Raw genomic sequence first — 24,124 nt, 5'->3', positions numbered from 1 at the left:
AGTTTAGGAAAATTTTCCTGAATAATATCCTGAAGGGTATTTTCCAGCTTGGATTCATTCTCTCCGTCGCATTCAGGTACACCTATCAAACGTAAATTTGGTCTTTTCACATAGTCCCACATTTCTTGGAGACTTTGCTCATTCCTTTTTATCCTTTGTTCTCTAATCTTGTCTTCTTGTTTTATTTCATTAAGTTGGACTTTGACCTCTGATATCCTTTCTTCTGCTTGAACAATTCGAGTGTTTAAACCTGTGCATACTTCTCGGAGTTCCTGTATTGTATTCTTCAGTTACATTAATTCACTTATATTCCTCTCTAAGTTGTCTATTCTCAATAGGATTTCATCAAACCTTTTTTCAAAGTTCTTAGTTTCTTTACGTTGGGCTACAGCATGTTCTTTTAACTCACAGAAGTTTCTTATTATCCATTCCTTGAAGCGTGATTCTGTTATTGGGATGTGCTCATTCTCCATCAAGCCTTGTTCCATTGTTGATGTGGAACTGTGATCATCTTTAGAGGGAGAGGGGTTCTGATTTTGAGTATTCTCAGCCTTTTTACGCTGGTTTCTTCCCATCATTGTAAATTTATCCTCCTGTCATCTTAGAAATTACCAACTTTCAGATTAGGTCTCTTGAGTGGACGTCCAAGTTGTTAGTTCCCAGGGCCAGAACAGTGGCGTTAAGACTGATGGTGCTTTTCTGCCCAGGATTCTCCTGTCTGGCTTCCTTCTTGTGTTGGAAATAGGCGACTCTGCCTTCCCGGGGCCCCAAACCTCGGTCAGAAGGGGAACCGGTCTCGTTTACTCTGCACCAAGAGCTGCTGCGCTGGCCTCAGGAGTCATGCTGGGGGCCTGTGTGGGTCCTCCAAACGTCGGTCAGAAGGGGAGCCAGCCCTGTTTACTCTGCTCCGAGAGCTGCCGCGCCGGCCACAAGAGTCGTGCTGGTGACCTGTGTGACTCCTCCACTGGGGATCTTCTGCTCCGTGAGCTACCTGTATTTGTCTGAAAGTGTGGCGTCCTCTAGTTCTCTGTGCTTTAACTGAGAGCTGCAATCCCGAGATGTTAGCGATCGGCCATCTTGGATCCTTCCCCGAAGATGTACTATTTCATTGTCAATTGATAAAGGAGAAAACTGAGAATCAGAGCAGATAAGTAACTTGGGCAGATGGCCAGTTCTCATTCTCCATTGAAATAAGCCTATTTTTAAATGGGAGAATATTTTTCAGGTATTACTTTTTAATAATGCAGATAATGCATGAATACTTATTCTCCTTATAAAACATAATTCCACATTATAGACAGGTTACATTCTTATGATCATGACCTTCATCCTACTCTTCTTCTCCACACTTCAGAGAAGTAGACCTTGACAGTTTGGAGTGTATCCTTTCAGTCTTTTTCTATGATGTTGCTGTGTGCATACACATGGAAGAAGAATAATTTTTGGTGCATTTTCATATGATACATATTTATTTACTTACTCAAATAATATTTACAAAGTACCTAAAATATAAAAATATGCCAGCACGAACTCTCCTGAGGCCCTCCCTTTCTTGGTAGGTGCAAATTCGGGTTCCCTTGAGTCACATTCTGATTGGTTGAGCCTAGCAGCAGGCTGGGTTTGGGGCAGGCACCCATCCACTTCTGGTCTGTCTCTGTCCAAGATGTCTACCTGTCCTGCTGCAAAATCAGGCTTCATTCTTGCCACCATGTTACATCCTTATACTAAGAGAAGAGAGGTCCAATCACTTTCCTAGAATTCAGGTTTTTCTGTCTCCAGTTGAACCGTGAAATAAGTTACTGTTTTTAAACTAAGAAATTAAAAAAAACTTGAAAAACAGCTCATGCCCTTACACATAATTTGAAGTAGAATCTTGTTTTGACTGAGGACCCACCAATTACCAACTGAATGGCCAATTTTCTCGTCTTTAAAAGGAGGATAAAAATATCCACCTCTTTCGCTGTGCAGAAACTCTTAAGTGTAATTAGATCCCATTTGTCTATCTTGGCTTTTGTTGCCATTGCTTTTGGTGTTTTAGTTATGAAGTCCTTGCCTATGCCTATGTCCTGAATAGTATTTCCTAGGTTTTCCTCTAGGGTTTTTATGGTATTAGGTCTTGTGTTTAAATCTTTAATCCATCTGGAGTAAATTTTAGTGTAAGGTGTAAGGAAGGGGTCCAGTTTCAGCTTTCTGCACATGGGTAGCCAGTTTTCACCATTTATTACAGCAAACCACCCATGGCACGAGTGTACCTATGCAACAATCCTTCAAGATCTGCACATGTACCCCAGAACTTAAAGTATAATAAAAAATATATATATCCAACTCAAAGGTCTGATTGTTGGGGTTTGGGGCACACATTGGGTAAGGTCTAGCCTATTATTAAGACTATTTCAGTTGACAAATATTCCATTCAAACTGCTTAAGTTGGTGAGCTCATGGATCAGATAATGGGAAAACGAAGCATGCCTTGCTTCAGGCACCGTTGCATCCGGAGGTCAAAGACAGGACAGTTTCCATTTGGCTTCTCCATTTGAAGCTACAATCCAGCTTCATCCTTAGACAGTATCTTTCACACTGTGTAAGGTGGCCCCGGAGACCCAGGCACCTCCTAGATGACACTCTCAGATAGAGACATTGTGTCTCTGCTGATAGATCCAGGGTGCATCCTCCCAGAGATTTTAGTTTTCCATGGAGAAGGACCAAGAGACATGACAGAGGTTCCCAGTTTCCCTTTGCATTAAATCCTTTCCTGTTTCCCTCCCCCACTTTTTGCCCCTTTCCCTGCCCCTGAACCTTGACTAGATGACAAACAGCTTGCACAAACAGTTCTAGGAAATACAGTTCTGACCGTTACAGGTATGGGGCTGCACCTCCGAACCTGAGCAAGAGGTGTCAAGACAGGAACAACCCCCAACCACAACTTTTTTACAGATTAAAGATGAAAACTGCTATCCGAGCCAGGCTACAAGGACGTGTGCCCCTCAATTGTTTCTTCATTCTGTCAAATTCCAACCACACTTCAACTTGCATGACCTCATCTTCAGGTATTCCTTGGTGTGCGTCAGCTGAATGAAGCCTTAAACTTTCATGTGTATCACTTGACTTACCGACAGCCTTACATGCATGTGCTTGTCTGCAAATCAGTTACTGTGACTGGTGTAGACATGCAGGGTGGGGCAGAGGACGGATCCGCCTTGAAGTGGCTGGAGAGGCTGGGCATGCTGAGTCTGACGTAGGGGATGACTGGGTCCCCAAAGGAAGGAATGCAGTAACGGGAATCTATCTCCTACCCCCGGCATTTAGTAAGAGCTTACTAGATGTCATATAGATGTCATTTCTGGGTCTGTCTCTTTCCCAGGGTTTCATCAAATACCAGATGCCAGAATTTGGGAGGATTGGAGATATGCACTCCCCTAATAACTGCTATAGATAGAGATTTGAACCCGATAAACTCCAGATGACAGCAAAACAGCCCCAATTTGCTAACGTAGGAACCAAACCCACATCTAATTTTTTGCTGATTTGCAAATGAAGATAATATATTGAGAAATTTCATAATTTCAGAACTTTTGAACTGGAATAAAGTGGAAATTTCAAATTACCCTAATTAGCCTTAATTGTGTTTCTGTTGATTTCAATGGAAGAGTTAATAACAGGTTATGGTTTTTCATATTTGGCCCCAAAAATCAGATCTTTGAGGTGGGTATTTTCATCTCTATTTTAAAGATGAAATGAACTGAATGGTGGGAGATGGAGCAAAGTCTGGTGACTGAAGTTCTCAAAAATGTCCCTTTATTAATTCAGAAAAAACAACAAAAAAGAGTCGAGAAATATTAGCAAATCTGATTTGGTGGATATAAAACTCTGGCTGGGAGCTAAAGTTGGAAGCATGTTAAAAAATGCTAACAAATCATCTTTTTAGTTATTCATTTTAAATAAGCACTCTTCTGACATCTTAAAGAGCTACCAATTTTTTTTAAACTTTAAAATCTCATCACAATGCAAATCAGAACAAAAAGTGAAGGAGGCAGAGGCAGTCCTGGCTTGAACCTAAATGAGAAACTAGACAAACATGGATTTAAATCTCAATTGCATAAGAAAGAAACACCCATCTAGAAATCTATAACCAGTAAAGTTATCCTTCCAAGAGCAAAAATATATACACTTTCATAGACAAACAAAAATAGTGGGTAATCAGCAGTAGTAGGCTTGACCCTCAGGGAATGTGAATACGAGTTCTTCAGGGAGAAGGAAAATGCCAGTCGGAAACTTAGACTACAGAGTGAAGAGGACTGAGAAAAGAATACAAATAGGTAACATAAAATATTTTTTATTTCTCTTATTCTTAATTTATCTAAAAGGTAATTTTTTTCCAACTTTTATCTTTGGTTTGGGGGTACATGTGCAGGTTTGTTACATGGGTAAATTGTGTGTCGGGGGGTTGATATACAGATAATTTTGTCACCCAGGTAATCAGCACAGTACCTGACAGGTGGTTTTCTAGTTTCTCCCCTCCTTCACCCTCAAGAAGGCCTGGTGCCTATTATTTCCTTCTTGGTGTCCGCGTATACTCAGTGTTTAGCTCCCACTTACAAGTGAGAACATGGAGTTTTCTGTTTCTGTGTTAATTCACTTAGGATAATGCTCTCCAGCTCCATCCATGTTACTGCAAAGATAAATTTAAAATGAGAGTAATGATATATTGAGTGACTATCTCATACTGCTGAGTAATACATGTGGCAGCAACATCACAAGAGATGAAAGGGAGGAATTGGAAGTAATCTGTTATGTCTTCATTACCCATGAAGCAGAATAGGGTTGTTACATATAGACTAATAAAATATTATGCTGGGGACTCTAGGGCAATCATTAACAAAATGTTTAAAATAATCTAATTGATATTAAAAAAAGAACATAAAGACATATTATATAAAATGCTAAATTAAGACTAGAGAAGGCAGAAAAAGAAATAACAAACAAATGCAATGAATAGATGCAATTATAAGCGTGATATGTATTAATATAATATACCAATAATTAAGTGTGAATAGACTAAAAACATCAGTTAAATGAATTAAATGACAGAGATTGTCAGAGTGGGTAAAAAGTTACCCAACCAAATTGTCTATGAGAATTTCATTTTAAATATAAAACGTTATACATTAAAAGTAAAAGGGTAAAGATACATGATGTTAACACTAATCGAAAGAAAGCTGAAATAGCTATATTAATTTCAGACAAACCAAACTTCCGAACAAGGAAAACTACTAGGGATAAAGAGGGGGATTACATAATGACGAAGGGGTCAGTTCTCCAAAAAGACATCATAATTCTAAATACGTATGCACCTAATAACACAACATCAAAATACATGAGGCAAAAGCTGAAAGGACCAAACAGAGAAATCTGTAAATTCACTCTTATATTCGTTTACTGAAGTTTCTCTGTCAGTAACTTCTGGCCCAAGCAGACAGAAAATCAGTAAGGATATAGTTAAACAGCACTATCAGTCAACTTTACCTAATTGACATTTACAGGATATTCCACTAAACAATATCAGAATACTTATTTTATTGAAGCTTACACAGAACAATCATTAACATACACCACATTCAAGGTAATAGAAATCTTTTTTTAAAAATTTATTTATTTTACTTTAGGTGCATACTATATCTGGCATTTCTCCCCATGTTTTCCCTCCACCATCCCCTCCCTCCCCACCCCCTGCTGTCTCTCCCTAACCGCCCCCAACTGCCCCCAGTATGTGATACTCCTCTCCCTGAGTCCACATATTCTCGTTGTTCAACACCCACCTATGAGTGAGAACATACGGTGTTTGGCCTTCTGTTCTTGTGTCAGTTTGCTGAGAATGATGGTTTCCAGATTCATCCAAGTCCCTACAAAGGACATGAACTCATCGTTTTTTATGGCTGCGTAGTATTCCATGGTGTATATGTACTTCATTTTCTTTGTCCAGTCTATCATTAATGGGCATTTGGGTTGGTTCCAGGTCTTTCCTATTGTACACAGGGCTGCCATGAACATACATGTGCATGTGTCTTTATAGTAGAATGATTTATAGCTCTTTGGGTATTTACCCAGTAATGGGATTGCTGGGTCAAATGGAATTTCTATTCCTAAATCCTTGAGAAATCACCACACTGTCTTCTATAATGGTTGAACTAATTTACACTCCCACCAACTGTGTAAGAGTTCCTATTTCTCCATATCGTCTCCAGCACCTGTTGTCTCCAGATTTTTTAATGATCGCCATTCTAACTGGCGTGAGATGGTATCTCAATGTGGTTTTGATTTGCATTTCTCTAATGACCAGTGATGATAAGCATTTTTTCATATGTTTGTTGGCCTCGTATATAACTTCTTTTGAAAATTGTCTGTTCATATTCTTTGCCACCTTTCGAATGGGGTTGTTTGTTTTTTCCTTGTATATCTGTTTCAGTTCTTTGCAGATTCTGGATATCAGCCCTTTGTCAGATGCGTAGATTGCAAAAACCTTTTCCCATTCTGTTGGTTGCCGATTCACTCGAATCATGGTGTCTTTTGCTGTACAGAAGCTTTGGAGTTTAATTAGATCCCATTTGTCTATCTTGGCTTTTATTGCCATTGCTTTTGGTGTTTTAGTCACGAAGCCCTTGCCTATGCCTATGTCCTGGATGGTTTTGCCTGCATTTTCTTCTAGTGTTTTTATGGTGTTAGGTTTCATGTTTAAATCTTTGATCCATCTGGAGTTAATTTTAGTGCAAGGTGACAGGTAGGGGGTCCAGTTTCTGCCTTCTGCACATGGCTAACCAGTTTTCCCAACACCATTTATTAAACATGGAGTCCTTTCCCCATTGCTTGTTTTTGCCGGGTTTGTCAAAGATCAGATGGCTGTAGATGTGTGGTGTTTCTTCTGGGATCTCTGTTCTGTTCCATTGGTCTATGTCTCTGTTTTTGTACCAGTACCATGCTGTTTTGATTACTGTAGCCTTGTAGTATAGTTTGAAGTCCGGCAGTGTGACGCCTCCGGCTTTGTTCTTTTTGCTTAGGATTGTCTTGGCTATGCGGGGTATTTTGTGATTCTATATGAAGTTTAAAGTGTTTTTTTCCAGTTCCATGAAGAAGGCCATTGGTAGCTTGATGGGGATAGTGTTAAATCTATAGATTACTTTGGGCAGTATGGCCATTTTCACGATATTCTTTCTTCCTAACCATGAGCATGGAATGTTTCTCCATCTGTTTGTGTCCTCTCTTATTTCATTGAGCAGTGGTTTGTAGTTATCCTTGAAAGCGCTCCTTTACATCCTTTCCAGGAAAGAAAGCACCAGGAAACTTTCCAGGAAAGAAAGCACCAGCCCAAATGGTTTTCACTGGTGACTTCTACCAAACATTTAAGAAGAAAATAATACCAATTATCTGCACTCTCTTCCAGAAAACAGACACAGACGGAGTATCTCTTTTCAGGGAGTATCCCAATAGTGTTCTCTGTATTTTCTACATTTGCATGTTGACTCGTCTTGCTAGATTGGGGAAGTTCTCCTGGATAATATCCTGAGGTGTGTTTTCCAGCTTGTTTCCATTCTCTCTGCCTCCTTCTGGTACCCCAATCAATCATAGGGTTGGTCTTTTTATGAAGTCCCATATTTCTTGGAGACTTTATTCCTTCCTTTTCATTCCCCTTTCTCTATTTTTGTCTGCATGTCTTATTTCAGTAAGCTGGGCTTCAAACTCTGATATCCTTTCTTCCACAGGGTTGATTCAGCTGTTGATATTTGCATATGCTTCACGAAGTTCTCACACTGTGTTTTCCAGCTCCATAAGGCCATTTAGGTTCCTCTGTAAACTGGTTCTTCTAGTTAGCAATTTCTGTGACCTTTCATCAAGGCTCTTAGTTTCTTTGCATTGGGTTAGAACATGCTCCTTTAGCTCAGCATAGTTTTTATTACCATCTTCTGAAGCCCACTTCTGTCAGTTTGCCCATCTGATTCTCCATCCAGTTATGCACCTCTGATAGAGAGATGTTGAGATCATTCAGAGGAAAGGTACTCTGGCCTTTTTGGTTTTCAGCATTTTTTTTTTTTTTAGGTTGTTGATCCTTTCTCATCTTTGTGAGTTTGTCTATTCTGTCTTTGAGGCAGCTGACATTTGGATCGGGTTTTGCAGGGGCCTTTCTGCTGTTGCTGATGCTGTTGTTGCTCTCTGCTTGTTTTTCTTTCAACAGTCAGGTCCCTCTTCTGTAGGGCTGCTGCAGTTTCCTGAGGGTTCACTTCAGGCTGTATCCATCTGATTCACTCCCGTGCCTGCAGATGTCACTCAAGGAGGCTGCAGAGCAGCAAAGATGGGTGCCTGTTCCTTCTTCTGGGACCTCTCTGACCTCTAGGAGCACCAAGCTGATGACAGTAGGATCACTCCTGTATAGCGTGTCTGACAATCTCTGTTGGAGGGTCTCACCCAGTTGGGTGGCACAGGGAGCAGGATGCGTTTAATGAAGCACTTTGTCCCTTGGCAGTAGGGGTGTGTTTTGCTGGGGAGAAACCCACTCGTCTGGATTGGCTGGATTCCTCAGAACTACCAGGAGAAGAGGCTAAGTCTGCTGGTCTGCAGAGATTGCAGACCACCCCTCTCCCTAGGGGCTCAAGCCCAGGAAGATCGGAAATCTGTCCCTGGGCATCTGGCTGGAGTTACTGGAGATGCTCCAGGGAAGCCCTGCCCACTGAGGAAAGGATGGGTCTGTGTTAGACCTGAAGAGGCGCTCTAGCCACAGACGGGCACTGCCTGTGTATTGGGCTTTGGGGACAAGTCTTGGGACCGAGCCATCTAGCCTCCCTTGCCCCAGCAAGGGGAAAGCCCATCCTGGAGCTATAGAAATGCATGCCGCCTTGCCCCCACCCAGGGAGCTTAGTGTGTTAGTCAGTTCTGAGTCCCAGTGCTGGCTGCTGCCTCTTCCCCAAGGAGTTCAAGTGACTTAGACAACAGGCAGTCACAGCTGGTGCTGGTTGCCCTTCCCCTCAGGAGGGAGTTCGGTAGGCTTACGTGGATGCCAGCTGAGAGGCTGTAAGAATCTTCAAGTTTTGGAGTTGAGATACTAGGCCTGGTGGTGTGGGTTCGTGAGTGGAACCTTCTGATCTGTTGGTTGCGTGGTTCCCTGGAAAAAGCACTGTCTGCCCAGCTGGGTGGTGCACTCACTCACTGCCTCCTTTGACTGGCAGAAGGGTATTTTCCTTCCCTGTGTGATCTCAGGTGGGTCACTGCACTACACTGCTCTTCCTTCTATCCAAGTGTCATGCCAGCCTTCTAGTCAATTTTTTTTTTTTTTTTTTGACACAGAGTTTCGCTCTTGTTGGCCAGGCTGGAGAGCAATGGTGTGATCTTGGCTTACTGCAAGCTCTGCCTCCTGGGTTCAAGTGATTCTCCTGCCTGAGCCTCCTGAGTACCTGGGATTACAGACATGTGCCACCATGCCCAGCTAATATTTTTGTATTTTTAGTAGAGACAAGGTTTCACCATGTTGGCCAGGCTGGTCTTGAACTCCTGACCTGAGATAATCCACCCAGCTTGGCCTCCCAAGTGCTGGGATTACACACATGAGCCACTGTGACCAGCCTCTAGTCCATTTTGATGACAGAACCTGGATACGTTGGTTGCTGGTGAAGGATTCCCCTTACTATGTTTTTTTTCTATGGGAGCCTCCAAACAGTGCTGCTTGGCCTTGTCTTTCCTCTAGTAAATTTCAGTTCTTGTATTCTTCAGACCAAGAATTGCTTTCAGGTTTCCTTTTATGTTTCCTATCTCTTCACTGATATTTCCAATTTATTCATACATAATTTTACTGACTCCCGCCGCATCTTTCTTTAGCTGAAGGAAGCATCTTTAAGACAGTTGTTTTAAAGTCTTCCTTGGTAGAGCTACCATCAGGTCTTTCTCAGGAACAGTATCAGCGGGTTATCTTTTTTCTCTTTCAATGGGCCAGATATTTTTCTGAGTTTTTTTGTGTGCCTTATGATTTTTTTTGTTAAACATTGGACATTTGTATCCATTAATGTCTAATAATTTAGAGTAGCAACTCTAAAAATCAGGTGAGCTCCTTCCCCTGGGTTTGCTGCTTCATTTATTTGTTGCAATCTCTCTCTGTGCAGAGGAGTAGTGGCAGTAGCAGCTGCTGTTACTGAGGAGCCCCAAGTAAAAAGTCTTGCTAACGATTGAAGAGCATTATCCTGTTTAATTCTTACAACAAACCTACCATATGGGTATCTTTAGAAATACTTTTTTAAAGGCCCCAGGCTTTTGCATGCCCTGGAAGTCATTTCAGCAGGACAGGCAGGGTCTTACAACAATGTCTGCATTTTCAGACAGAATCTTTCTTCTCCAAAGGCTCAAGGTAAAGATTTCTAGAAGGGCTGTCAGGAAAATCTTCCCTTACTATTTTTTAAAAGAGTATAATGAATATGTTTATTTCTTTCTTTATATGACCCATTCCTAATATTTAAGATTTGTAAAGGCTATACTTTTTCCCCAAATTGCCTATTTGTTTGTGGGAGTCTGAGTTATGTAAAGTCTGCATGTAATCTAACCTGAGGTCTTTTGAAGTAGATTAGTTTTTCAGCTGTTAGATCTATCAACAAGCCACCAATTCGCACACTGTAACTCTAATATTTCTATTCAACTAAATTACATCAGCATAACACTCTCCATTCAGGTGCCCGGGCTTTCCATCTTAGAAGCATTTTTGATGTTTCTATTTTTTCTTCTTGTAAGCTCTCTAAATTTTGTTTGTTACCAGATTCTGGTATCTACTAGGGTAACATCAACGAAGATCTTCTGGGTGTCTCCTATGGGAAAAGAGCTCTCCTGCTCATGTTACCTAACTCACCCACAGCTGAGGTCCAGACCACAACAATGGCCTCCTGCCTCTTTGTCTGCATCTCTGTGATCAGAGGCGGCAATTGGTAATCAGTAATCAGAGCACAGATCGCAACTACTTGAAGGATAGGGTCCTTTCTGCCCACTTTAGTTCTACAAGGCTGCAAGCAAGTTGCTCCAGGAACACCTGCACAGCTGCCTGCCATGGGGCTGCGTGGGGGCTGTCTAGCCACTGCTGTGCTAAAAGCTGAAATTGACTAAAATTAACCGTAATTTACCATCCAAGCCTCCCCTGGAAGTTAAAAGCCTTCAACTGGATACAAGGTTTCAAAATACTTACATCAGACATATTTTGTCAATGCAATTGTTGTCTAGGTTAGACAGATTTCTTGTGCTTCTATTCTGCTATCTTCCCAGAATCCTCTAACTGAAGGCTGCAGATATTTTATGTCAATTTTATAACTTGCTAGTTTATGGAATTCTTTTATTGTTTGAGCTAGTGGCATCATTGATTTATCTGGGATTTTCTAGTTACACTATTATAACATCTGTAAAAATTTCTATTTTTATGCTTATAATTGATTTCTCTTCTCTACTAAAAGTAATGGCAAAAAATAAGCCACTGGGCCTGGCCTTATTCTTGATTTGATTTCTTTATTGGTTACTGGTTGATTTAGGTTTTTCTTTTTTTTTTTAATTAAAAAAATCCGTTCAGGCTGGACTCAAATTCCCAACCTCAGATGATCCGCCCCATATTGTTCAGGCTGGTCTCAAATTCCCAATCTCAGGTGATCCGCCCCATATTGTTCAGGCTGGTCTCAAACTCTTAACCTCAGATGATCCGCCCCCCCTCAGCCTCCCAAAGTGCTGGGATTGCAGGCGTGAGCCACCATGCCTTGCTAGGTTTTTATTTCTTATTGAAGTTATTTTTACCTATCATTTATATTTTCTTCTCAATAATTACCCATTTTATGTAAATTAAAACATTTATTTACATAAATTTGTCAAAAATATCACTTTGTAATTTTTTTTTTAAATTTTTTATTGGATTTTAGGTTTTGGGGTACATGAGCAGAGCATGCAAGACAGTTGCGTAGGTACACACATGGCAGTGTGCTTTGCTTTTCTTCTCCCCTTCACCCACATTTGGCGTTTCTCCCCAGGCTATCCCTCCCCACCTCCCCCTCCCACTGGCCCTCCCCTTTTCCCCCCAATAGACCCCAGTGTTTAGTACTCCCCTTTCTGTGTCCATGTGTTCTCATTTTTCATCACCCGCCTATGAGTGAGAATATGCAGTGTTTCATTTTCTGTTCTTGTGTCAGTTTGCTGAGGATGATGTTCTCCAGATTCATCCATGTCCCTACAAACGACACAAACTCACACTTTATGATTTTCAAAATATCTACAGGATCTAATATTATGTTCCCTTTTCATTTTTGTTTCTTCCAGTGAATATTTCTTTCTTTTTTTTTTTTTTTTTTTTTTCCAAGCTGGCTGAGATTTTATTTTGGACCAAAAAAAAAAAAGCAATTGAATTGTTTCGCAACTGGAGGCATGGGCAAGGGGGGTCCCCAGGCAGTAAACTCCCTGCTGGTGGGCTGAGGGCTAGGGCTGAGCGCCGGTGGGCTGAGGGCTGAGCGCCGGTGGGCTGAGGGCTAGGGCTGAGCGTCAGGTGGGTCTCCTGTTCCCTGCGCTCCCCTGCACAGCAACCTCCCTCCTGGGCTCTGGGGCAGCCTCAGGAGGGGCAGGCTGGGAGGGGCAGGCTGGGAAGGGCAGGCTGGGAGGGGCTGTTGCAGCTGTTCACTTGGGCAGGATGTCAGAGGACTCAGACACCAGCCTCCCATCGTGGGTCTCAATCTTCTTCACAACCACAGCCTTGGTGGAGCTGGTGCGGCTGATGGAGCTGGAGCCCGCGACAGAGCCAAAGCTGGAGCCCAGGCCATAGCTGAGGCCGGGGCTTGTGAGGCCCCCATAGGCAGAGCTCAGACCACCTGCATAGCCGCTGGTGGTCTTCGTGTGGATACTCATGTTCTGCATCCCGGACTCCAGCCGGCTCTCCTCGCCCTCCAGTAGCTTGCGGTAGGTGGTGATCTCGATGTCCAGGGCCAGTTTGACATTCATCAGCTCCTGGTACTCACGCAGCTGCTTTGCCATGTACTGCTTGGCCCGCTGCAGGGCGGCCTCCAGCTCCTTCTGCTTGTCATGAGCATCCTTGAGTGCCCGCTCCCCGCGATCCTCAGCATCTCTAATGGCAGCCTCCAGGGAAGCCCTCTGGCCTTTGAGGCCCTCGATCTCAGCCTGGAGCCGGCTGATGTTCCGGTTCATCTCGGAGATCTCAGTCTTCGTACGCCGCAGGTCATCCCCGTGCTTCCCAGCCAGCATCTGCAACTCCTCATACTTGATCTGGTATATGCTCTCCGCCTCAGCCCAGCTGCGGTTGGCGATATCCTCGTACTGCGCCTTGACCTCGGCAATGATGCCATCCATGGCCAGAGAGCGGCTGTTGTCCATGGACAGCACCACAGACGTGTCGGAGATCTGGGACTGCAGCTCCCGGATCTCCTCTTCATACAGCTGCCTGAGGAAGTTGATCTCGTCAGTCAGTCCTTCCAGGCGAGACTCCAGCTCTACCTTGTTCATGTAAGCTTCATCCACATCCTTCTTGATGAGGACAAATTCATTCTCCATCTCTGTACGCTTATTGATCTCTTCCTCATACTTGTTCTTGAAGTCCTCCACCAGCCCCTGCATGTTGCCAAGCTCCGCCTCCAGCTTCAGCTTCTCCTGGCCCAGAGTCTCCAGCTGCCGCCCCAGGTTGTAGATGTAGTTCTCAAACATGTTATCCATGTTGCTCCTAGCCGTTTTCTGCTGCTGCAGGAGGCTCCACTTGGTCTCCAGCATCTTGTTCTGCTGCTCCAGGAACCGCACCTTGTCGATGAAGGAAGCAAACTTGTTGTTGAGAGTCTTGATCTGCTCCTTCTCCTGGGTATGCACGGCCTGGATGTTGGGGTCCACATCCACCTTAATGGGGTTCAGCAGGCTCTGGTTGATGGTGACGGCGGTGATGCCTCCCATGCCTATGCCGCTGGCCCCAAAATAGCCTGCACCCAGGCCACCCCGGAAGCCACTACTGCTCACTCGGGAGAAGCTCAAGCGGGCACTAGGCCCACTCGTTAAGGAGTGGCTGCTGAAGGCCCCGGGGCCAGAGGTGGACACCTTGTAGGACTTATGGGTCACCCTGGTGGACATGGTGGAGGCAGGAGTGGAAGCAGGCGAGCTGAACTAGGGAGAGATTCCAGAAGGAGTGGAGAAGCTGCTTCTTCGAATATTTCTTTCTTTCACCAATTCGCCTTGCCTCCCGCGACTCGCCTTTTTTTTTTTGAGACAAGAGTCTTGCCCTGTTCCTCAGGCTGGAGTGCAGTGGCATGATCCTGGCTTACTATAACCTCTGTCTCTCGAGTTCAAGTGATTCTCTGCCTCAGCCTCCCAAGTAGTTGGGATTACAGGCACGCACCACCGTGCCCAGCTAAATTTTGTATTTTTAGTAGAGCTGGGGTTTTGCTGTTTTGACCAAGCTGGTCTTGAATTCCTGACTTTAGGTGATCCACCCAGCTCGGCCTCCCAAAGTGCTGCGATTACAGGCGTGAGTCACTGCGCCTGGCCCTTTTTTTTTCTTTGACTAGTCTATTAGTTATTTCAAAGAAGTAGCATTAATTCTATTGAACCTCAATGTGTTTCTTACAATGCTACTGAGGTATAATTTACACATAAAATTTATCCATTTACAAAAATGAAAGTTTACAATTATTTTTGGCACATTTACCAAGTTATGAAATTGTCACCACTGTGCAGTTTTAGAACATTTTCATCACCCCAATTAGACTGTTTAGTGTTCATGTACAGTTAATTCCCATTTCACACCAGCTCCAGGCAACCATTAATCTACTTTCTGTCTGTATGGATTTGCCTTTTCTAGACATTTCATATAAATGGAAATTTGTAGAACACGGGGCCTTTTGTGTCTGGCTTCTGTCACTGAATTTTATTGAATGAACCTCTTTATTTTTATTTCTTATTTATTTACTTATTTTGAGACGGAGACTCACTCTGTTGTCAGGCTGAAGTGCAGTGGTGCAATCTCAGCTCACTGCAACCTCTACCTCCCGGGTTCAAGTGATTCTCCTGCCTCAGCCTCCCGAGTAGCTGGGACTACAGGCGCATGCCACCATGCCCAGCTATTTTTTGTATTTTAATAAAGACGGGTTTTCACCATGTTGGCCAGATGGTTTCGATCTCTTGACTTCATGATCCGCCCGCCTCGGCCTCCTAAAGTGCTGGGATCACAGGCATGAGCCACCGTGCCCGCCCCCCCCTTCCCTCCTCCCCTCCCAGAAGCTGTCAGAGCTTGTCAGAGTCTTCTGACCTTCAGAGCCCTCCAGGCCTACAACATTCTGGGAATTCAGAGCCTTCATCTCCTAGCATGGAAGCAACCCTCCTGGTCTCCCCACCCGCTTCATTGGCCAAATGTTCTGAAACAAATGAAAGGCCTGCCTTTCAGCATGTCCTGGGAGGTTCAGACAGCACACTCAATGAGAACAGTCAGCGTTGAGTGGCATTTGCTTCCTTTAGAGATAAAGACACTCTACAATTCCAGGCACTCCTGCAACTGTGGAAGCATTTTCTGGACGGCCAGGACACCCTCTGCACCGACCACTACCAGCATCGCAGGCTTCTTTAGCTGGCTTTCCCAGCCGAAAACCGTGCTTGCTGTTTGCACATCGCTCAAGGGATATTTTCGAACAAAGCATCGAGGAAGGGGCAAAAACACATCAACATGGCCGTTCCCTGGGGTTGGGGATATTGAAGTGTGACATTAGCAAAGACTCAATTTGTTTATGAGAGAGGGTCCCCATAATAAGCCTTGCAGACTGCCCGTCCCCCCGCCCTCTCCGTAGATTCAGGTACAAGCATGTTATAACCGTCTAGAGGACAAACAGGCAACAGTAGCAGTGAAGTGACCCAAGGGGCCAGGATCCAGGATGAAGGTGCTCAAAGAAGACTTGAGTTTGATCTGTATGTAGTGCGCTCATCTATTTTGAAACTGGGAAATTAAAAATTAAAATAAAGTTTTTATTTACTATGCAAATACATCTGCAAACCCATCATGAAGTAAAGATAAATCAGTGCCAAAGGAGCTCTTTCTGCCAGCCCTCTAATCCTGGCAGGTTTGCGGTTCGCAGAGGGGAGCCCCTGGAAAGCTGGGCCTGCAGGGACTGGCGGCGGCTGCCCCAACGCGCCCCATCGCACACTAGGAGGCAGCACCATGCCGAGGAACCTGCAGTGGACGGGAAGGCGGGGTGTGCGCCCCGGGCAAGTGCCCTCGCCCGCCGGCGTCCCATAGGAAAATGGGGGCGAGGGCAGCCTCGCGGGACAGCTGCGGGAGGATTAAATGAACAAGTGCAGGTTCACCTTCTGGGCGCTGACAGCGATCTGTGGGCGCTCTCGAAATGCCAAGTCGCCGTTCCACTCGCTCCCACAAAAGTTTTGGGAGTCACGCGGCGTGGCGGGAGGGCTTCTGAGACCTCGAGCGGTCGCACCCAGAGAACCCCGAAGCTTCTCCAAAGCCCGGCCAGCGGCTCCCAGCGCGGGGTGTGCGGGGACTACAGTTTCCAGAGTGCCCTGCGGCGACGGGCGGAGCCGGGGAGCACCCGCAGCCAATTAGGGGGTCTCGGGGCGCTGCCGGGGAGCGGCAGGTGGAGCCCGGCCGGTGGGTTGGGCGCGGGGACGGTCCCCCGGAACGGGTCCGGGGCTCCTCGCGGGCAGGGCCGGCGGGGGCTGCGGGGCCGACACGAGGGAGGCGGCCCCGGGGACAGGACAGGGCGGGGGCGGGGACGCGGCCGCTTGCGCGGTTCCGGGTGCTCCCGGCGCGGCGCGCCCGAAGCGCACTTGATCGAGATCGAGCTGCGGGGAAGGGCGGATCTGGGGAGAACCCCGGGAGCCGCGGCGTCCTCCAACTCCTCCTCCTCCTTCTCCTCGCGGCCGCCAGAGCCACAGCCACAGCCAGAGCCCGAGCCTGAGCCGGCGCCACCGCGCCCCTGGCCATGGCTTTCGCCAATTTCCGTCGCATCCTGCGCCTGTCTACCTTCGAAAAGAGAAAGTCCCGCGAATACGAGCATGTCCGCCGCGACCTGGACCCCAACGAGGTGTGGGAGATCGTGGGCGAGCTGGGCGACGGCGCCTTCGGCAAGGTTTACAAGGTGAGGGCGCGGAGGTGGCTGACCGGGCGCTAGTCGAGGGGCTCCGGAAGGAAGGGGCGCCAGCCCCGGCCCGGGTCATCCTGACTCTGGTTCTGAGGGCTGAACTCCGGGTTCCTGGCTCCCGACCCGGTGACTCTTTTTCTATCGGGGGAAGAGCACTCGACCCGGCCGAGTCCCCGTGTTCTGGGCGCCCCCTCTGGGCACGGCCGCCGCCCCCGCCCAGCCCTGTTTCAGAGCACTTCCTGTGCGTCCCGCACTGCGCTCGGCGCCGCGCGGGGAGACAAAGGGGCGCTGACAGGACCTCAGCATCCGAGAGGGCCACTCGAGGCACCTTCCCGGAACCTTCCGTAAAACTGTGATACGGGGCACACTTTTTAAAAAGAAAGACCACACAGATGCTGTGGGAATATCGAGGCGACGGGGACCGAGAAACTCGGCTGCGCTTGGAAGGGTTGGGAGTTGAGGACACAACTGAAGATGAGCCAGAGACTGGGAAGGGGAGTGGGATGGCCTCTGGAGTGAGAGGTGGGGCCGGGCAGAGGGGGAGGTCCGGGTCTGGTGAATGCCGACCCGCGGGGAACAGATTTGATTCCGTCGGTCTGAGTCACAGCTGGGGAGTCTCCCAGTCTGCAGTCACCTCTCCCTTAGAGGAAGACGGGGCAGAGAGCTTTTGTGGAGTGGATGAGGCAGAGCTGATTGAATCTAGAGAAGTGAGACAAGAGGACGTTGGTTTCTGTTGCTGGGAGCTAATTCTGAGGTGCTGAATTGTTTTAGGGAGCCAACACCTACAGCTTGATTTCTTCCTTTCCCTTAAGAAAACTTTTACTGGGAGACTTCCACTTGTTAAATTCGTGTATATCTCCTGGAGAGCACCTCTCTCCTAAGCCACCATCCTCCTCCTTGGGGCTCCTGTAGCTTGTGGGCCACTCTGACCCCAGGATTGCCCTTCTAGGAGGCTGGACCACAGAGAAGGCTTCTCCTCTGACTTGAAAGTGGTCTATTGTCTAGTTACCAAAATTATTCCTAGATGACCAATGATAGCATCATTTGGGAGCTTGTGAGAAGTGAAAAATCTCAGCTGGGAGCGGTGGCTAATGCCTGTAACCTCAGCGCTTTGGGAGGCCAAGTTGGGCAGATCACAAGGTCAGGAAATGGAGAACATCTTGACCAACATGGTGAAACTCCGTCTCTACTGAAAATACAAAAAAATTAGCCTGGGGTGGTGGTTCGTGCCTGTAGTCCTAGCTACTCTGGAGTCTGAGGCAGAATTGCTGGAACCCAGGAGGCAGAGGTTGCAGTGAGCTGAGATTGCACCACTGCACTCCAGCCTGGGCAACAAGAGCAAAACTCAGTCACACACACATACACACACACAAATAGAAGTGAACAATCTCAGGCCCAGCTCAGACCTGCTGAATTAGAGTCTACATTTTAATAAGATCCCAGGTGATTCCTAAGCAAATAGGTTTGAGATGTACTGCCCTAGAGACTCGGAGTGTTGGCAATGTTTTCCTTTTTCTTTTCTTTTTGAGATAGGGTTTTCCTCTGTTGCCCAGTCTGGAGTAGAGTGGTGCGATCTTGGCTCACTGCAACCTCTGCCTCCTGAGCTCAAGCGATTCTCATGTCTCGGCCTCCTGAGTAGCTAGGACTACAGGTGCACACGACAGCCTGGCTACATTTTTTGTTTTTTGTAGAGTTGGGGTTTGGCCATATTGCCCAGGCTGGTCATGAACTCCTTAGCTCATGAGGTCAGCCTGTCAGCCTCCCAAAGTGTTGGGATTACAGGCGTGAACCACGGCACCTGACCTGGAGTGGTGGCAATTTTGAGACCAACCAGGTCCACCTGGTGCCTCTTTTTTTTTTTCTTTTTTTGAGACGGAGTCTCACTCTGGCGAGCAAGCTGGAGTGCAGTGGTTTGATCTCAGCTCGCTCCAGGCTCCACTTCCCAGGTTCAAGTGATTCTCCTACCTCAGCCACCACGCCTGGCTAATTTTTGTGTTTTTAGTAGAGACAAGGTTTCACCATGTTGTCTAAGCAGATCTCGAACTCCTGACCTCAAGTGATCATCTACCTGCCTCAGGCTTCCAAAGTGCTAGGATTACAGACATGAGCCACCGTGCTTGGTCCGGTGCCTCTTTTGTTACCTCACCACCTTCCGTCTGAGCCCACACTTCCTGTTATGGGGTGGGAAGAGGTCTTGCAATGAGAGGCAGTGTTTTTGGACTGCCCCCACTTGCTGTCCTCCTGTGCCTGAGGGCCTTGTGCATATTTGAGGGCAGCCAGCTCACCCTCTCCTCAGCACACCTTTTCTTTACTCTTCTCAGAGCTGCATCTTCCTCCTAGTGGCACCAGAGAAGGGTCCTCAGCCTTGTACCTCTCCCTGGACAGTGTCAGTGCCTTTGCCTGACTTAGACAGGGCCTGCTCCTGCAGCTGTGTTCTGACTGCCGTGAAGGTAGCTGGACCTTTGGTCAGCTCACCACAGGACCCATATTCTCCAGAATGTTCAGTTGGTGTTTATAGTGTATGCTGTTCGCTCTCAGTGTTTTGTTTGTTTCTTCATTAGGGAAATGCATTTTGTTTCTTTCAATTGCCTTCTTGTCCCCTTCCCTGCAATGTATCCTGGCTTCATAGGGTTCATCTTCCATTAAATTTAAATGCAGAACTTTGCTTTTATGCTGGTAAAGATTTCCCCTTGTCATTTTCGGTTGTGTTTCCGCCTGCTTTAGCCCGCTAAGGCTCCCCTGCTACTCTGAAAGTTTCATACAAAGGAATTCATCCAGTTCACAAGCTATACTGTCTCCTCTTGGTTCTCCAAAGCATGTGGAACGTCAGTTTTTTAAAAAGTGACTCCAGGGCCAGGTGCTGTGGCTCACCCCTGTAATCCCAGCACTTCAGGAGGCCGAGGTGGGTGGATCACTTGAGGTTAGGAGTTTGAGACCAGCTGGGGCAACATGGCAAAACCCCAACTCTACTAGAAATGCAAAAATAAAAAATAAAAAATTAGCTGGGTTTGGTGGTGCATGCCTGTAATCCCAGCTACTTGGGAGGCTGAGGCAGGAGAATTGCTTGAACCTGTGAGGCAGAGATTGCAGTGATAAGATCGCACCACTGCACTTGAGCCTGGGTGACAGAGGGAGACTCCATCTCAAAAACAACAACCACAACAAAAAGATGACTTTAATTCTCAAAGTTATGAGCTGGCTCCACCACAGCCCTTTCCCCCTACCTCTCTGAATCCACAATTTTCTCTTATTTAAGGGAGAGCCAGACCAAGAGGGCTATGTGATGGCTGATAGACCTGAGCAATCTATTCTGTTACCTACTTGGCCTTAGCCCCTCTGACCTAAGCCAACCCCATATGCCTTGGTGCCCAGAGAAGAGAAGGGACTAGCATCCAGGGCTCTGGGCCTCAGTTGAACACTTTCCTTAGTCACCAGCTAAGGAAGACCCATCCTGGATCAGAGATCACTGTCACCCAGGCTGCCTACTCTGGAGAGGTGCTGTTGACTCACCTCTCCTGGCTGAAGTCGAAGCAGGTATTGCTTTTACTAAAGACCCCTCTAATCAAGGACCACGACTCCTGCCCAGGTGGTTTGGTTGTTCCCTGGCCTGGTCACTGAAGTAACCCAAACCAAACATTCCATCTTGGTTTTGTGGCCGGAACCAGAGATTCCGTTTTGACACAGCACCTGAGAGAGCAGTTGGCAGGGAGCTGAGGAGGGACCGCCAGCAGTACTCTTTTTCTTCTGACAGCCTCGGTGATGAAGGCTTCCTGAGGTCTTTCCCGGCCTTGGAAATTTGAATTTATCGACACTGTTGGGGAGGACTCTAAGATTCCAGATTTCCTGATGAACCTTCACATTAGCAGTCTCCGAGATATCAAGCCTCTTTTTTCCTCCTCTCACTGATAAGTCTTTATCTATCTGCCTCAGGAGAAAGGTAGGAGGATAGGATTGATTTTGTGCAACGTCAAGCTCATTCTCACCTAATCCCTTTGTGATTGCAGATTGGTTTCAAAAGAAAACCATTCTTAGTTCATTACAAGAATACAAAGTGGGCTGGGTGCAGGTGTGGTAATCCTAGCCTGTAATCCCAGCACTTTGGGAGGCTGAGGTGGGCGGATCATGAATTCAGATGTTCAAGACCAGCCCAGCCAATATGGTGAAGCCCCATCTCTATTAAAAATACAAAACATTAGCCGGGCATGGTGGGACATGCCTGTAAACCTGTAATCCCAGCCATTCGGGAGGCTGAGGCAGGAGAATCATTTGAACCTGCGAGGCAGAGGTTGCAGAGAGCCAAGATTGTGCCACTGGCACTCCAGCCTGCACAACAGAGCAAGACTTTATCTCAAAAAAAATAAAAAAAAAGTAAAGTTTACAAGCTATTTGGTTTTAAAATTCTTATCACTGAAAATAATCCTAATTTTGAAGAGGAAGTAGAAAGGGGAAAAGGTGATAGGTTGAGTGGGAAAACTGACTTTAGTGGGGTGTGCTTGCTGTTAGAGCAGCAGGCAGCACAGGTGCTCATGCACCCAGTGTGGACAGGGAACACGAGAAATGAAAGGAGTTGGGTTAGCAGGCGGAGATGATTTTTCTGCTTCTCTTTGTTTGTTTTCAGAGGCAGTGTCTTATTCTGTCACACAGACTGGAGTGCAGTGGCACCGTCGTTGCTCACTGTAGCCTCAAACTCCTGGGCTCAGGGGATCCTCCTGCCTCAGCCTCCAGAGTAGCTGTGACTATGGACACACGCCACCACACCTGACTAATTTTAATTTTTATAGAGACTGGGTCTTGCTGTATTGTCCAGGTTGGTCTTAAACTCCTACATCAAGTGATCCTCCTGTCTCAGCCTTCTGAAGTGCTGGGATTACAGGTATGAGCTACTGAGCCTGGTATCCTCCTTAAAAATTGCTTTGCCAGTCTGAGCAACATGATGAAACTCCATCTCCACCAAAAATGCAAAGAATTGGCTGGGCACAGTGGCTTACACCTGTAATCCCAGCACTTTGGGAGTCCGAGGCAGGCAGCTCATGAGGCCAGCCTGGCCAATATGGTAAAACCGAGTCTACTAAAAATACAAAAATTAGCCGGGCATGGTGGTGGGCACCTGTAATCCCAGCTACTCAGGAAGCTGAGGCAGGAGAATCTCTTGAAAATGGAAGGGGGAGATTGCAGTGAACTTCGATAGCACTGCTGCACTCCAGCCTGGGCTAAAGAGTGAAACTCCATCTCAAAACAAAATAATGATAAAAAATTAGCTGGGCGTAGTGGCATGGGCCTGTGGTCCCAGCTACTCAGGAAGCTGAGGTGGGAAGATCACTTGAGCCTGGGTGGCAGCAGTTGCAGTGAGCTGAGATCCTGCCACTGCACTCTAGCCTAGGAAACAGAATGAGACCCTGAGACCCAGTCTCAAAACAAACAAATGAACAAAAAATAGAAAATTGCTTTGGTTTTGATTTTTTGTTGTTTTCACACTTTTTTTTTCAAGATGGAGTCTTGCTCTGTCACCCAGGCTAGAGGGCAGGGAGGCAGTCTCAGCTCGCTACAACCTCCGCCTAGCGGGTTCAAGCAATTCTCCTGTCTCAGCTTCCTAAGTAGCTGGGATTACAGGTGCACACCACCACGCCTAGCTAATTTTTGTATTTTTAGTAGAGACGGGATTTCACCATGTTGGCCAGGCTAGTCTTGAACTCTTGACCTTGTCATCTGCCCTCCTTGGCCTCTCAAAGTGCTGGGATTACTGGGATGAGCCACCAAGCCCAGCCTTTTTAAACCTTTAAAAAATTTAGGCTGGGAGCGGTGGCTCATGCCTATAATCCCAGCACTTTGGGAGGCCGAGACGGGTGGATCACGAGGTCAAGAGATCGAGACCTTCCTGGTCAACAAGATGAAACCCTGTCTCTACTAAAAATACAAAAATTAGCTGGGCATGGTGGTGTGCGCCCGCAGTCCCAGCTACTCAGGAGGCTGAGGCAGGAGAATTGCTTGAAACCAGGAAGTGGAGGTTGCGGTGAGCCGAGATCGTGCCATTGCACTCCAGTCTGGGTAACAACAATGAAACTCCATCTCAAAAAAAACAAAAAAAATTTATTATTTTGCAAAACTGGGAGTTTACCAAACAAATAGTAACATTAAAAAGAAAAAAAATGCTCTAGGTTCTATCAATGTCTGTTGACATTTTGATGTATTTCCTTCTAGACTTTCGATGTTACGGTGAAATTTTTTTTTCCTGCTTGGTTGTAATCATATGTATCTATAGTGTTTTATGGTATCTTTCATTTCTAACCGTATTGTTCTAAATGTTTCACACATACCTTCCAGGATGGCTCAGGGCCCTCTTAATCCTAATCCTTTTTTTTTTGTGACAGTGTCTGGCTCTGCTGCCCAGGCTAGAGTGGAATGGCACAATCTGGGCTCACTGCAACCTCTGCCTCCCAGGTTCAACTGATTCTCCTGCCTCAGCCTCCCAAGTAGCTAGGAGTACAGGTGCACGCCACCATGCCCAGCTATTTTTGTGTTTTTAGTAGAAATGAGGTTTTGCCATGTTGGCTAGGCTGGGTCTTGAACTCTTGACCTCATTTCATTCACCTGCCTCGGCCTCCCAAGGTGCTGTGGTTACAGGTGTGAGCCACTGCACCTGGCCATCTTGAACCTAATCTTATTGGATATTTAAGTAATTATCTCCCCCTTATTATTATTACTATTATTTACTATTAAGAAGTTAAAATATGGCTGGGCGTGGTGGCTCACACCTGTAATCACGACACTTTGGGAGGCCAAGGTGGGAGGATCACCTGAGGTCAGGAGTTTGAGACCAGCCTCGCCAACATGGGGAAACCTTGTCTCTACTAAAAATACAAAAATTAGCCTGCCATGGTGGCAGGTGCCTGTAATCCCAGCTACTCGGGGAGGCTGAGGCAGTAGAATTGCTTGAACCCAGGAGGCAGAGGTTGCAGTGAGCCGAGCTCGTGCCATTGCACTCCAGCCTGGGGGTTAGAGCA

The 24,124-nt window shown here is 46.4% G+C and overlaps 2 protein-coding genes across 3 annotated transcripts in view; one reads left to right on the top strand and one right to left on the bottom strand.

Moving 5' to 3' along the window:
- Nucleotides 1-24,124, top strand: part of STK10 (serine/threonine kinase 10) — a 178,441-nt gene that overhangs the window by 8,406 nt on the left and 145,911 nt on the right. The window contains exon 1 of one of the 2 annotated variants that reach the window (XM_008990872.4): nucleotides 16,812-17,120. The exons of the other annotated variant lie outside the window; for it this stretch is intronic. Coding sequence (XP_008989120.3) covers nucleotides 16,965-17,120 — 156 coding nt within the window. The 5' untranslated portion in view covers nucleotides 16,812-16,964. Of the gene's footprint in view, nucleotides 1-16,811; nucleotides 17,121-24,124 lie in introns of those variants that run through there. 2 annotated transcript variants of the gene reach the window in all.
- On the bottom strand, nucleotides 12,463-14,165 carry LOC100414592 (keratin, type II cytoskeletal 8). Its single transcript, XM_035290519.3, has one exon. The coding sequence runs from the start codon at nucleotides 14,110-14,112 to the stop codon at nucleotides 12,664-12,666; it is 1,449 nt and encodes a 482-aa protein (XP_035146410.3). The 5' UTR covers nucleotides 14,113-14,165; the 3' UTR covers nucleotides 12,463-12,663.

Source organism: Callithrix jacchus, chromosome 2 (genome assembly GCF_049354715.1).
Source record: "Callithrix jacchus isolate 240 chromosome 2, calJac240_pri, whole genome shotgun sequence".
NCBI classification, from domain to species: Eukaryota; Metazoa; Chordata; class Mammalia; order Primates; family Cebidae; genus Callithrix; species Callithrix jacchus.
This window is presented reverse-complemented; position numbering and strand designations above follow the sequence as displayed.